Here is a 14,082-nt window from a genome sequence, read left to right on the forward strand (position 1 = left end):
ACAGGAGAAGCAAATGAAATAATTATTGTTTTCCTTTTCTCTGAGGCTTCTCAGCTTCCCAAGAGAAAATTCCTGGGCGAAGGGATTTTTCAGAGAATGTGAATGCCACAGAGCTACTGTCAGTCTCAGGGCAGAGCTGTACCCCAGCACCTAGAAATGCACTGTCTGCGTGTCCATGCGTCCATCTCAGCCTGGCAGTGGCTCCTGGTGGACTTTTACTCCCCTGGGACACCCCTGGCATCCTGAGGTTGAGTTCCGACATAAATTCTCTGGTGTGTCCTGAGGGATAAGCTCATGCTTGACCTTGGAAAGCCCATGGTGCTATTCCAGTTCAGCTGCTGGTCAGTGAAATGCCACCATTTAGTACATCAGAGATGTCTGCTGCTCACAGAAGGTGACTGAATTTGGCCACAACGCTCCAAAATTATTGCTGTGTCCAACAGGTAGACATGGTTGGTCACATGGGCAGGTTTATAACATGGTCTCAAAACCTTTGCTGATTTAAGACACAGATAACTAAAACCAAAGTTTGAAAAGCCTGTTTTTCAGTTCCACTACAAAGTAAAAAGAAGGAATATCATCTGGCTAATTTTCCATATTCCACTTTCTTGAGCATTTTAAATTATTATTTAATATTTCTGCTTAGTTTAAAGAAAAATTTTAAAGTTTCAATTCCAGTTAATCTACTTCTCAGGTGCTAATTTTAATGTAAAAGGCAATTGAGTTAAAATGTCTAACTACAGATTCATTTACTGAGATGATTATGAAATAAACCATTCTGATTCTGGTAGCTCTGCAGTAGGGAGTAATTGCCAATTACTGCTTGCTTTGCTGTGGGTCACAGACTGCCCTCTCATCCCTTTCTGGCTGGTGGCACATCTGCTACTACTACAAAATGTTCTGGATTTAAAAAAAAATATATATTCTTGTCAACTTTTCTCTCCCCATTTTTTTTATCTGGGTGCAGCATATTTGAAACCAAAAGTAAATAAAATGTCTGGGGAGCATAACCACCTGTCCCAGAGCTAATGCACCTGATTGTGCCATTAATTGTTTCATGTTCCATTTACTGGGGAAAAATATGTGTTCGGTGACCTCTCTTTGCATTTTTTTATATGGTTGTCTAACACAATCAATCATTTAAGCAAACATGTTGGAAGGGAGGTGGTAGCACATATTTTGAATATTCCCTACATTGGCTTTCTACCAATCTCTACAATACTCAGTTTAATGAGTGGTATTCTTATTTTTCCCACCTGAAAAATAGCTTTGCCCATCTATTTCAAACAAGAACAACTTCCTTTTTTGAAAAAATGAGGTTCTGAATCCTGCATAGATGTAGTCTGGGAACTAAGACACTGATGAAAGGCATAAGGACAAATATAAAAAAACAATCCTCTCACTTGAGGAGAACATCAAATTATCTTCACAGCCAGTAATAGTCACTCTGGCATGGTTATGGCCTTCTTTTGATCCTCATCCACTTCTTCATCCTTCCTTTCATTCTTCATTCATCCACTGGATGGAAACACTGATACAAACATCTACTGATATTTCCATTTTGTTATTAGAACTTAAAGCATGACTTGCTTTCTCCAGAACCACACTTCTATTTATGGCTTTCTCTTCCCCCTGAATGTCAGTATCTCTTAAAGCCATTATGATATTTTCTGCTACTGGAAAGGAAAAAAAATTTCTAAGAAAAGCTAGAGTGACATGAAAAACACAAAAATCCTAGTTTTACAAGACTGGTAATTTTTCTGCAGTCTTTCTTCACTATATCTCTCTGTCTGTACTTTCAAGGAGCCCAGAAGTGGAGATGACCCTGGAGCGTGCAGTGAGCATTCTGAAGAGTGAAAACACACAGTCCACCCCCAGGATCCTTGCTGCAGTGACTTTCATTCAGCATGAGTGCTTCCAAAAAGCAGATGCCAGGAGAAAAGTAAGTCAATATTCTTTTGCCAGTTACAATCAGGCAGAGAAAATCAGATTCTATACTGTTCTGTACTTTATTCTATTCTATTCTATTCTATTCTATACTTATGGCACTGTGTGTCAACGTGAAAATAAGGAAGGCAGTCTGAGTAACCATATAGGATTCTGATGGTAGATATTTTCTCTAAAATGCATTGATATGTTTTGCTGCAGATTCTTTTGAACCTACTCATTGTACACCCACTCATTTTCCCCTTTTTCAGCCAAACAAACTTAATGCTTTCAGCCTTTATAAATAATGGAATCTGAACTTTTTGTCAGTATAGTTGTTCCTGTCTCCCATTTTTGACTTGCATGCAGAAATATCCCAAAAAACAAAATTCTGAGTACAGTGCAAACTTATCCAAGCTTCAGGGTTTGTTAGGACTGCACAAATGTGTTTAAAAAGTACATGGATTAGCAGAAATGTTAAGGGTTCACTGGAACTGTGCATATGCATTAGTACATTGTTTAGATTTACCAGATTTTCAAGATTTGAAATTTTCTCCTACAAGAAACTTGTTAAGTCTCTTAGAAGTTTTTTGAAAGGGTCTATTAAAAATATTCTCCCTTTTCTTTAAATGTCACTAGTGAACACAAATATGTCTCTCCTGCTGAACAGTTCTGTACAATAAAGTGTGATTGTTTATTTTAACCATTAATAGACATTATTACACTGTTTTGGTTAGTAGTATGCTCAGTAATACCAGCCTTACTTCCATAATTATGTGCATGCAGTCCAGTTCAGTGACAGCCAAATGTGTCTCTGTCCTTTTTACTTGCTTTAGGGTACATCAGAGTCAGTTTTGGGAGAAAATAACAGTACAGGTGTCAACCTTAACTTCAAACTGAGGACAGAGCCTCAGAATTGAATGTTTGAAAGTGGATTCTTACACAGACCTCTCTCAGGCAGCTTCCCAGAAAAACAATGGCTCAGTAGTGTTCAGGTTGGAGCAGTCAGCCTGAAGCTGCCTTACATTTTCCTATCTATCCCACATATCCTGTAATGAGCTTTTCTGTTTGGTGCCCATCAGATTTGTTCACATTGGCATGGTCTTGTGTCCCCTCTTTAGCCTTTCAGCCTGCATTCTTTGTCTATTGTTCCCTGATACGTGAGAGTTTGTGGGTCTAGTGGTTTTTCTGTTTCTGTGAACTTCTCAGCATTTTGGTGAATTTTGTCTACTAATGAAAATTTAGAAGGACCAGTCAATAGCTGTTGTAAATTCTCGGCAAATTAGGTTGAAATAGCACTCCTTTTACAAGAGCTATAAATGCCTTAAAATTATTGACAGAAAGTCTGCAGAAATATTTTTAAAAACCAAACAACCACAGTGTTGGTGTCAAAAGGGCTGATGTACTGCAATGAAATGGGTTGATGTGCCTTCAGCATGCTCTGTGCACCACTGCCCTCGCCACAGATATTCCTGTATTCCACTCTGCTGGCATTTAGGTGATTGCTGAGAGATTGCACGAGGAATCAGCTCAGCAGAGCAGGATAAAGAAACTGTGCCTTCTGTACAGGTGGATCAGAGGAGAGGCTGCCAGGCTGTGTAGTTTACTCCATGAATGACAAAAGGCTTTGTTGCGTTCCATTTCTTCGTGTTGCCAACACCCGCTGGTTCTACTGAATTCTTTTTATCATTAAACTCTGGGCTGTTTAAGACACTTGTATCAGATTTCTGAGTCTTTCATGTGCTGTTGGTTCTGCACAAGGGTGAGTTTGTCCACAAAACCATATGGCATTTTGAGATGCTGGAGGAGACCCTTGGCAATGGTACATTAATGTAAGGTACTTTCCATGGTAAATTCATTCCTGAGTCAGCTCAGGCTTGCTTGTGTCATATCACAGTTTGTATGGGATTCTTCATTCACCACAACAAACTATTTGTTTCCATACAGCTACTGTAACATAACATCCTTTAAGTCCTTCATTCATTTGGGGCCAAAAGCTCGTTTTCTGAAGATTTAAACACTGAAAAGTAGTCTGTTCTTAATGTGGGTAGTTTGGTAGATAGCTGGCTAACAATGCTTAATGCTCTACATTTGGATGCTTACTTTTACTATTCTTCCACTGTGTGGCATAGTTAAGAAGTATTAAGTATAATGTATTGGTTTTTAATACACTTTCAATACATGCATTGGGAAGAACACTGTCTTTTCATCAGGCTGGTTGCGGAGAAAAAAAAAAACAAACAAAAACCTGTTTATAAATGTTCCAGAATTAAATCTCAAATACTCATTTCACCAACATGGAAGCTAAAGAGCAGAGTGATTAAATGTCTTGTCAGAGAGTACAAATCTGTGTCAAAGCTAGAAGAGATTTAGTAGCATTCTCTGATATTAATTATGAAAACAGGTTGCCTCTTCTAGTTGTGGATTTTAAGTATTAGTCATACAAAAGCCCAGAGGTTAATAGTCATGTCCAAATGATTAATGATCTGTGCTTCAAGTCTCTCAAATAGGAGCAAATGAGAGGAGTCCCTATAACTATTTAAACGTTTGCTGGGGCAGGGGGAAAGGGGAGTTTGTAATTTACAGCATCTGACTATCTCTGCTGTGCTCTGTTTTCCTCACAGGTTTTCTCACTTGGTGGTATCCCCAAGCTTTTGCAGCTCCTTGAGGTTCAGAATGAGGACATTCAGCGGGCGGCATGTGGTGCTCTGAGGAACTTGGTGTTTGAGGACAATGACAACAAGCTGGAAGTGTCGGAGCAGAAGGGGATCCCGCTGCTGCTCCGCCTGCTCCGGCACACCAGGGACATAGAGACCAAGAAGCAAATCACAGGTAGTGTTTGCTCTGCAGCCGAGCGTGAAGTGCTTCAAGCGGTGCAAAAGCTTTCAGGGAGAGGTACAGGATTGTTTAGTGACTAAATACAAAAACATTGTCACCTACTCTAAGCAATTCCCGGAGGGTAAAATTCCAAGGTCATTACTCAAGACCAGTCTTTCAGTCAGTAACAAGAGATTGGGAACTGCAGCTTCCTCTCTTACAGCTTCTTCAGAGATGAAGTGAGTGTGCTTGCAGGAAGCTTTAATTCCTTGATATTCCAGGAAAGAAAGTCAGGCTCCCTAGGGCTGCTGGGGACCATAATAAATGCCTGCTACTTACACAGCAGCTCAGCTTTAATTTTTTGACTCTGTGCTGACAGCACTTACTGGAAGTTGAACACCCAGAGCTGTCCTGTGCCCCGGACAGAAAGTGCTTGTTCTGTTCCCCACAAGCCCCACTGCCCCAGATTCCTGCTTCATCCCTGCAGTCCCTAGTGTGTCTCTTGGAATTCCACTGCTTGTGACCCACATTCTTTCTAATTAACATGCAAAGGAAGAGCAGGCTTATATTTTATAAATGGAAAACATGAATAAATGAATGGGGCTTTATTTCAAGCGAGCTTTAAAGACACCAGCAACAAAATCCATTAAGAGAACAGTGCGTGAAAAGCTACTGAAATTGCCAAACAGCCCTGTCCTGAAGCAAAGACATGTTGAGACTTTCTGCAATTCTGCATTCTTTAAAGTATTTTAAATACTCCACCCCCTAAGCTTGAGAACAAAGCTTTGTATTGTTGGCTCTTTTTTAGCTCAGCTCTGCAGCGTTTTTTTTTTAGCTGCAGCTCTGCAACGTTAAAATGTTTTGAAGTTTTTCACACTCATCAGTTGCAGAACTGGGTCACATAGTAATTTACTGTACAGTGCCTTAACTCTCAGTGCTGTCACAGACCAGTGAGGGAAGCAGTGACAGTGGTGGCAGAGTGGCCAGAAAGCCAGTGCTCTTTCCTTGCTAGCAGTTCCATAATTTCTGACAAAAATATTGAATGTGCCTGATAATTCACATGTATATTGTGAATATTACTGTCTTCCCCTTCACCAGTGTGGAAATGGATAAAGGAACATTTTCTTTCAGCAATTACTGCTGTCACTGAATGTGAATATTTACTCACAAAACAAAGAAGACACCAAAAAATATTTATGCCAAGCAGTATGATGTACTTTGTGTAAAGCAAAATATTATGATGTGCTTTCATGCCTATCAGTTGCAAAGGACAACTTTAAAAATACACCAAGAGAGAAATGTTTCTTACTTTGCTCAAGACCAAATGTGCAGCCAGGAGGAAATGCACTGGGTACCTTAGTGAAAATGCCACCAGGACATACTTTTTGCCATTGCTTGAACAGTTCTTCCAGCCCCTTAGCAAGCTGCAAGGAGCCTACAAGAGCAAAGGGCAGACTGGATGAATAATTTTACCTCTTGCATTGCCTTTGACTTCATACAGGACTAGTGGAATATCATATCTATGCATGCAATCTCTCTAAAATGTGCACTTCCAGGAAAAGGTTAATGTGAAAGATTTGGTCTTACACCAGTCAGCACCAGAAGTCCATTTGTCTTTCCTCATCCTGCTTTGACTATAAATTAGGGACTTCCAAATGTATGGCATCATATTCAGCTAAATGTCTTTGCCTATAAAAGATTTGTAAAATCATCTTGGTACCTGATAATACCTCATTGAACTGTAGTGAAAAACTCCTGGCCAAGGATTGAAAGCATGCAATAGATAATAAAGATGTCTAAGCTCAGCAGAGGGAAGTTTTTTGTTTCTACTGCTGTGTGGGAAGCATGGTACCAAAGCACTCCACCTGACAAAAGTATATGAAATAAGGAAGTTTTAGGAGAGAAGGAAATCAAAACTCTGAGATGGCAGTTTTCTGATACTGTACTTCATTACCTGTCAGAAATACAGTCCTGGTGCACTTGGGATAAGTCAATCTCAGCCTTAGAAGCTTATCTTTAAAGGTCACTGGTTTATGAGGACCATCAGTGTTCATACAGACAAGCACTTGCCTAACATTAATCCATATTTTATCATAAGTTCTCAAGGAATACTTTGATGGCCTGGGTTTTCTTCAGGACCCAGGCTTAGGAACACAGAGTGAGCCACTGTGCCTTGCATTGTGCTGTGAAAAGACTGAGAGCATCCCAAGTGTGTGGAGATAAATGCTGATTACAGCATGTGCCTCACAGTCTGTGAGCACACAAAAACCACCAAACCAAAGCAGCTTTGTGCTGATGACAGGGGTTTGAAAGCTGCTGTGGGCCAGCCTGCCCAATGCCCCCCTAATGCAGAAAAGAGCTGCCCAGTTCCTCTGCAGGTTTCTGTGCTCATATGATCTCTTCACAAGGGGAATCAGACCTGCCCAAGATCACTGAATTTGACTGAATTTGGGAGCTTCACAAAAGCATTGATACAGATAAAGTAAAGAGAGACTCTGTCCTTTCTTTGGCACACAAGCTACTTAGAAAACTCTTAGAAAAGGAGTGAGGTTCCTCCTAAATTGTAGGAGAGGATTTCATGTGCAGGACCTAAGACAGGATTGGAGTTGTGTAGTATTTGGAGAGCATACTGAGGAACAGAAAATAAAATGGCTGTGGCATGAAAGAACCAAAAGATTTTAGCTTTTAAAGGTAAGCCAGATGATCCTCCAGGGAGCAGCTAACCTCCTGATCCTGTTATCATGCAGCATAAATATAGGAAATGAAAGAAAATTTTTCCTGCGGGGAAGATTACAGCATGAGCAGAACTGTCATTAAAAGAAATGTAAATCTAAAAGCAGACCCCACCCATTTTTCCAAATAACCATCTAAGGGAAAACTGTGCTCCTCAGAACATAGCAAAGGTGCAAGGAAACAATCCGCTCCTAAAGACATTTCCTAATGTGCACAAATTCATCCACACCCAGAATACCACTGAGAGAATCCTTCTGAGCCCAGGGAGACAGTGCCTGTGGGTAAAGGTAGGGTTTTTGTTGGAAAATTTACAGTGAGAGCACTATCTCAATTCTCTTCTGACAATTCTAAGTATCTGCCTGTAATTCCAAATGTATATTTTTCTTTTTAAACGTATATTCTGTCCTTGTGCCATTCCTTGCATTTGTGCCCTTCTGTCTTAACTTGCTTAGCTTAGCAATGCCCTTTGGACTGCTTGTCTGTTTTCCTGTAAGCCTTACCTATCTTCAGAAATGCACATTCTTCCTTTCATCCCCTGATTCAGAGGCTGAAGAGCTGATCCCAGAAGAAGGAATGGGCTGCTGCTGGCTGGCTTTTGTTTTCATTTTACTGTTGCTCACAATAACTGAAATTAAATTCAAAGTGTAAGGAGATACAAAAGAAACATTTTTGTTGTTCTTGTTGTGAGCTGATGAAAGGAACATTCACTAATACTCTGCCAGTGTGTGGAGGAGGAGGTCTGTGAAACTTAGCGCAGCAAGCTGGAGGAACAATGAATGTCTTTGTGGTGAAAAGCAGAAATACGTGTTGTTTTCCAAGGGAAGAGGACTTGAAAAAGGAATTGTTGTCTGTTGGAATAGAACATAATGGAATCTGTTAAGTTCAACAAGTTTATATTTGAAATTAGTCTTGGAGATTGTGAGTGGACAAGGTTTGTAGCATTGCTGAATGGTTTGTTTAGTGACTAATGCCTGGACAGTAGCAGCCAACCAGTGTTAACAGCTTTCCCTCTTAGGAGAAATTTTGCTATCAAGTGTTAGAGAAACTTGGTAAGGGGCATTTCCCGTCTACCACCTCCCATCTACCCCTTTTGTGAGTTTGTTTTCCCTTAGCTTGTGCTGCTTTGCTATAGAGAAGGTGATTGCAGCAGATGGACAATGCAGAGCCATGGAAAGCTGCACTTCTTGGCTGGGCATTAGACTGACTGTGTAGAGGTTTTACTTTATTCACACAGGTAACTGTGCCCCCTTTTTTTGCCCTGTTTCCATGTCCCTGGATCAGGGCTGGTGAGCATGTACCAATCCCTTCTGCTTCTCTCCAGATGATCAGTGCCAGGCAGGCTCTTCACTCATTAACACCAAGGGGTGTGAGATTAAGTCTTTCAAAGTGCAGAGGAGTATTTTTGCCTCTCTGATTTCCTTGTGGCTGTTACAGGTTTGCTGTGGAACCTGTCCTCCAATGACCAGCTGAAGCACCTGTTGGTCAGAGAAGCCCTGCAGACCCTGACTGAAGCTGTCCTCATCCCCCACTCAGGCTGGCCAGACAGAGATTACCCAAAATCAAGTGTTCTGCCTGACCCTGATATCTTCTACAATGCCACAGGATGCCTGAGGTGAGCACTCTGTCTACAACTGCCCAAAGCAATGGTGATGACAAAACAGCTCTGCTCAGTTATTTTTGGATAAATACACAGAGTCCATCTCAAGCCACAATCACCTCTCATGCAAACAGATGACTCAGAAAGGGGACATGGTACCTACAAGCACATAAATATCTTCTGTTTCCAGCTGCTACCAAAGATGCTTACTTGAAGATATCATAATCTGTGCCTAAACTGATTAGAAAGTGATTCAACTTAAATTATGGGACAGCCATTTTTTAAACCAGAGTAAGCCCTGTGCAGCCTTTTGCACAAGTTCAAGCAAGTTGCAGCCATGGGGTGGAGGAATAGATTTATAGCTGTGTATTTAGTACTGCAATCTGCTAATAGACTGTGGGCACAGTAGCAGTTACTACAGAGAAACACCCAAGGCCTCAGTGAACACACCTCTAAATGGCTGAAGTATAAAAATCACATCTTCAATAAAAATATCTTCAACAGCCTATAAACTGGGGGCCCTTTGTGAGTTCAAAGTCATTGCACATTAAGTAAGTTTACACATTTTAAAAATGCACAAAAGGACACAGTTTGAACTGCCTAAGGAGTAATGTACAACTGCAAAGGCATGACCTGAGGTTTAAACTCCTTCTAGGAGAGTACAAGGAATGAAGTTTGGAATTTGGAGGCTGGAAAGGTGCCCATTTTGCCTCAGACATACCTGCTATGCTGACATGTCCTATAGCACAGTATTTGTATGTGTATGGCACTGATTTTTCCTCTGCAACAGCTCTGTACCTGACTTGTGTGGTTTCAGAAGACAAATGAATTTTAAGCTATACAAAATACTCAACAGCAATACACCTTTTTCTGCAGGAACTCCTGTCAGCCCACTAACTGCTAATTAACTTCATCTCTAAGTAATAATTAACTTTTATTTACTCTGATGACTCAAAACCAAATACAAATAAATACTGACCACCCATAATAAAACCTCTCTAGCTAAGTCTTAGTGCTGCTGTCTAGGAAATGAAGGAAGTTGACTTTTTTAATATTAATTAGCCCAAGCTGCATTTGTGCAGAAACCAGTCTGGCTGCTCCTCTCTTCGTGTTTGGACTCTGGAACTGTCTCTTCCCTATGAGGCAGCTGATGGTGGCAGAGATAATCTCAGGTTTAGCTGGTGTTGCTCTTCCTGAGCTTGTTTCAGCAGATTGACAGGACTTGTTCTGTGACAAATAAGGTGTAACAGTACCTGGATTCTTTTAAATGAAAGTGGATTCCTGGGTTAACCTTACTCTGGACACAAAGTCAGTGCTTGGGGCTGCTCCAGAATTGCTGTGAGCTTTCCAGCCTTAGTTAAAAGTCTCTAAAACTGCCCTTATGTAGGTGCTTAAGGATACATTACCTATTTTAAAAATATGACATCCACATTCTAATCCTTCTCATTTTTAAGAGCTTCAACACTGAAAATTAGAAATAGAAAAAAAAAGGGCTTGAAAACTCCCAGGTAAAGATGATCTGCAGGATTGCCACATCCTTTCTAGCACAGAATAGTTTTAGTGAGGCTTACCTATTTGTACAGACTAAATAGCTGAAATCTTTAAGATTAATCACTTTGCATCTCTTCTCTGGAAACTGACTCACCTCCCATATTAGGTCACTAGAAGTATTCCTTCCCTATGTATTAGAAAACACAAAATCTCTGCATCAGTAAAAAGAAGAGCACACCATGGAGTAATGAAAGCGTGCACTGAGGGAATGATGTTACTTATGAATATGTTAAAAGACTCCACTTATTTGCCAGAATATAAATCTGTAATTAGTCTTCCCTTTTGTGATGCTAACGTGTGTGTTGGGTGTGTTGGTAGAGTCTATAGCCTGCAGCTCCTATTAGAGGGTAAAAACACTGCTTTGAAGTGCAATACATTATGCACAGTACTGTATTTAGTTACAGGAGAATGCCAGAACTTCTTTTCAAAAATTCCCTTAAAACTGTTGACTGAAAAGGACAAGCACAGCCCAAACCAACCCTAGCACCTGGTGGGGGTATGTGCACTGCACCACACCATTACCAGATTATAAATCAAAGCTTCCTTCATCCTTTGTGAGAAAACAGCAGCAGGAGAAGTGAATCCATGTCTAGCAGATAATATTGCAGGTACTTCAAGCACTGGAATGAGAGCATGACCAGACCAGTCCCCAGCTCCTGCCAGAAGCAGTGGGGTCCTGAATCTCTGTGTCACTGATAAGGAAGTCTGACCTTAGAAGGATTTGTTAATCCCATTCTCTAGGTCTGCATTTTGTCTTAGGACACTGGGAGAAGCAAAACCTTACAGAAACCACAGGTCACGAGCTTTATGTAGTAAAAAGAAGCTGTGTAAACCACGGAATTCTGAATTGGCAGTGAAAATAAGTAATAGTGTTCTTTGGTTGTGAAATATGAGAAAATGCACTCTGCTTGGACCCACAGAGTAAGCTAAATCAGCAGACTTCACTGCCTGCCTGACAATAAGCTGAACAAGTAAAACTGGTGTATTAAGCTATCTGGAGGAGTGTTACAGACAATTGTAGACAAGTCCTGTAGGATTTTAAAGGTAAAGTCTCTTTTTCTTGGCCTGAAAGTCTTACACATAAAAGTTCTGCTTCTAGTTCCAATGCAAAGGATAAAAATCTTACTTCCCCATACTCCTGAGTCTGAGAGGATAAGATCCCAGCAGCATGTAGAATGCATAGTTTTGAATATTATCTATATACATAAGTGAACCTCTGGCTTGGTTTTTCCTCTGAAAGGAAGGTTAGTAGAAGGCTGCTGGATCACACCTTGAAAGCTGATAATGAACTGGTTCCATTTTTATCTTGAAACACCTTTTCCCAGAACTTCTGCAATGCTGAACTTTCCCAAATTTATTCACAGTTATCACATTCTCCCCTGCAAAACATTTAATTTAAGTGCTGAAGCTGCTGTACTTCACTACAGAGCCTTCCTTTTTATCTGCCCTGTAACTGAAGCATCCTCTGCCCCTATGTATTCCAGTTTTTCAAAACTTTCTAGACAACTATTTCCAGGACAGTCAGCTAACCTCTCTCTTCTCACCCAGGAAAACAAAAGTCATCCTTCCTTTTTCATTATTATTTTTCACAGTTTGTCTGTCCCAGCCCCTGTCTGAGCCCCCTGTGAATTACACAAGGACAGTGGAGAGCTGTGTTTGGAGGGAATTGTGTCACTGCAACCCAGAGGCTGCAGAAACATCTGCTTCTATTTACTCTGGAGAGAAGTGAAGCCAAAGCTCTCCCCATGTGTTGAAAAGCTTGGACTCACAGTGGCAGTTTCTAAGAGAGAAAGTAAAACAAGTGACTGATGATAATAAGTCTTTGAACCAAGGCCTCTTGCATAGCATTGCCATTCCTTTAGGTTTATTTCCATCCATTCTTATCTCCTCTTGCCTCCTCTTCAGTTTATCTGCTCCCCCAATTCCTGAAAGGAATTTTGTTACTTCCAACAAGCAGTTGGAAGCCTGGCACATCTAGTTACCAAGTGGATACCTTTACCTTCTTGGTGAATTCTTGAACTGTGCAAGGTATGAAGGGAAAAGAATTTCCAAAAATGCTGTCTGGAAATTGAATTAAATTCCTATTACCAGTTTTAGCAGGATGAGTCCCAGGAGCAAAATCCTTCTTCTTATCAGTTACATGGACCATTCAGAGCAGTTCAAGAACCTTCTCCAACAGTCAGTGCATGACTCAGTGTTGGCTTAGAGGGAGTATCCCTTTCATTTGCTGCCATTTATCAGCTAATTGAACATTTATTATCATCATTCTGTTTACTTCAAAGTCACCCTTGGTTTAACTGTGTCGAATGTCTTTGTATCTACCTCACAACTCGGGATCAAAATAACATTTCCCAACAGGAAATTAGCTGATCCTCACCCCAGGACTGTGGGCAAAGAGCTATTTTATATCTGATTACAGTTGCACCATGCATGTGTGCAGGAGGGGATGGAAGCAGAAATGCAAGATGAGATAAATGAGGCGTGCACACAGATCAGCAAGTGTCACAGTTTGGGCACGTCACCAGGATTACCACAGCCAAGCATGCCCAAAGTCAGGCATTTTTCATAAATGGGTGCTGCCAAATTGTAAGGTCTGAGTCATTTAGATGAGAGCATCCCCACAAGTGGCAATCTCCCCAAGGCTGTGTTCTCCTCAATTTTACAAGCACTGAGTATTTCAGGGCCTCCTGGAACTCCACTACAATCAAATCCAGCTCCCGAGCTCAGAGGGTGGCATTTCAATTGTCAGGAACCTCAAATCTTAGGAAACCAAGATGAAGTCAGTTTTTAAATTCTCTAAGCAAAATGTCTCCTTTGTTTCAATATATATATATTTAAATTAACATTTCTGTGACACTTCTTAGAAATTTTTTTTTTTTTTTACAAACTGGATGATATTTATATCTCCTGGAATTTCTCAAGCTTCAGTCAGCAAACAAATTTAAGCTGTCAGCTGAGGTTTTGCCTGAAATGCTCTTGTCTGACCCTGTTTTGAGTAAGGTGGGTACAGCAGTGTTTGGAGGGGTGGGAGAGCAGGAGCTCTTCCCTTCCCAGTCCATGATGTCACCCTAAGGACACAGGGAAAGGGGGAGAAAGGAGGAGCCACCTGTGTACAGGTGTGCACAGGGACACTCCTGTGCTGATGAGCATCAGCTTCTTAATGAAACAGAGCCCAGGAATTCATTTCCCTTGCAGAAAAGGACAGTGCCCCTAATTCAGGCTCTTCTCTGCCTCCTGAGCTAGAAAAGCTCTTTGCTCTGCTCCTGCTGACAGCAAAGCCAGGGCATGGGCTCTCCTTGCACAGGCATTCAGCAGGAGCAGTTGTGAAAAATTTGGGGGATTTTAGAATATGTGGGACAAAACCAAACACTGCATCAGCTGAAGTGTCTTTGGCAAGGGAAATTCCACACTTATCTTTAACAGTATTTTTAGTCTGTGTGCCCCAGAAACTATTTTTG

At 40.9% G+C, this 14,082-nt stretch overlaps 1 protein-coding gene across 1 annotated transcript in view; it reads left to right on the forward strand.

The window, feature by feature from the left end:
• PKP2 (plakophilin 2) overlaps positions 1-14,082 on the forward strand; it is a 41,096-nt gene that overhangs the window by 13,557 nt on the left and 13,457 nt on the right. Inside the window, 3 exon segments of the mRNA XM_036400201.1 lie at positions 1,804-1,942; positions 4,551-4,758; positions 8,911-9,088. Of these exon segments, the coding sequence (XP_036256094.1) occupies positions 1,804-1,942; positions 4,551-4,758; positions 8,911-9,088 (525 nt within the window).

This window comes from Molothrus ater, chromosome 5 (assembly GCF_012460135.2).
Source record: "Molothrus ater isolate BHLD 08-10-18 breed brown headed cowbird chromosome 5, BPBGC_Mater_1.1, whole genome shotgun sequence".
Lineage (NCBI taxonomy): Eukaryota > Metazoa > Chordata > Aves > Passeriformes > Icteridae > Molothrus > Molothrus ater.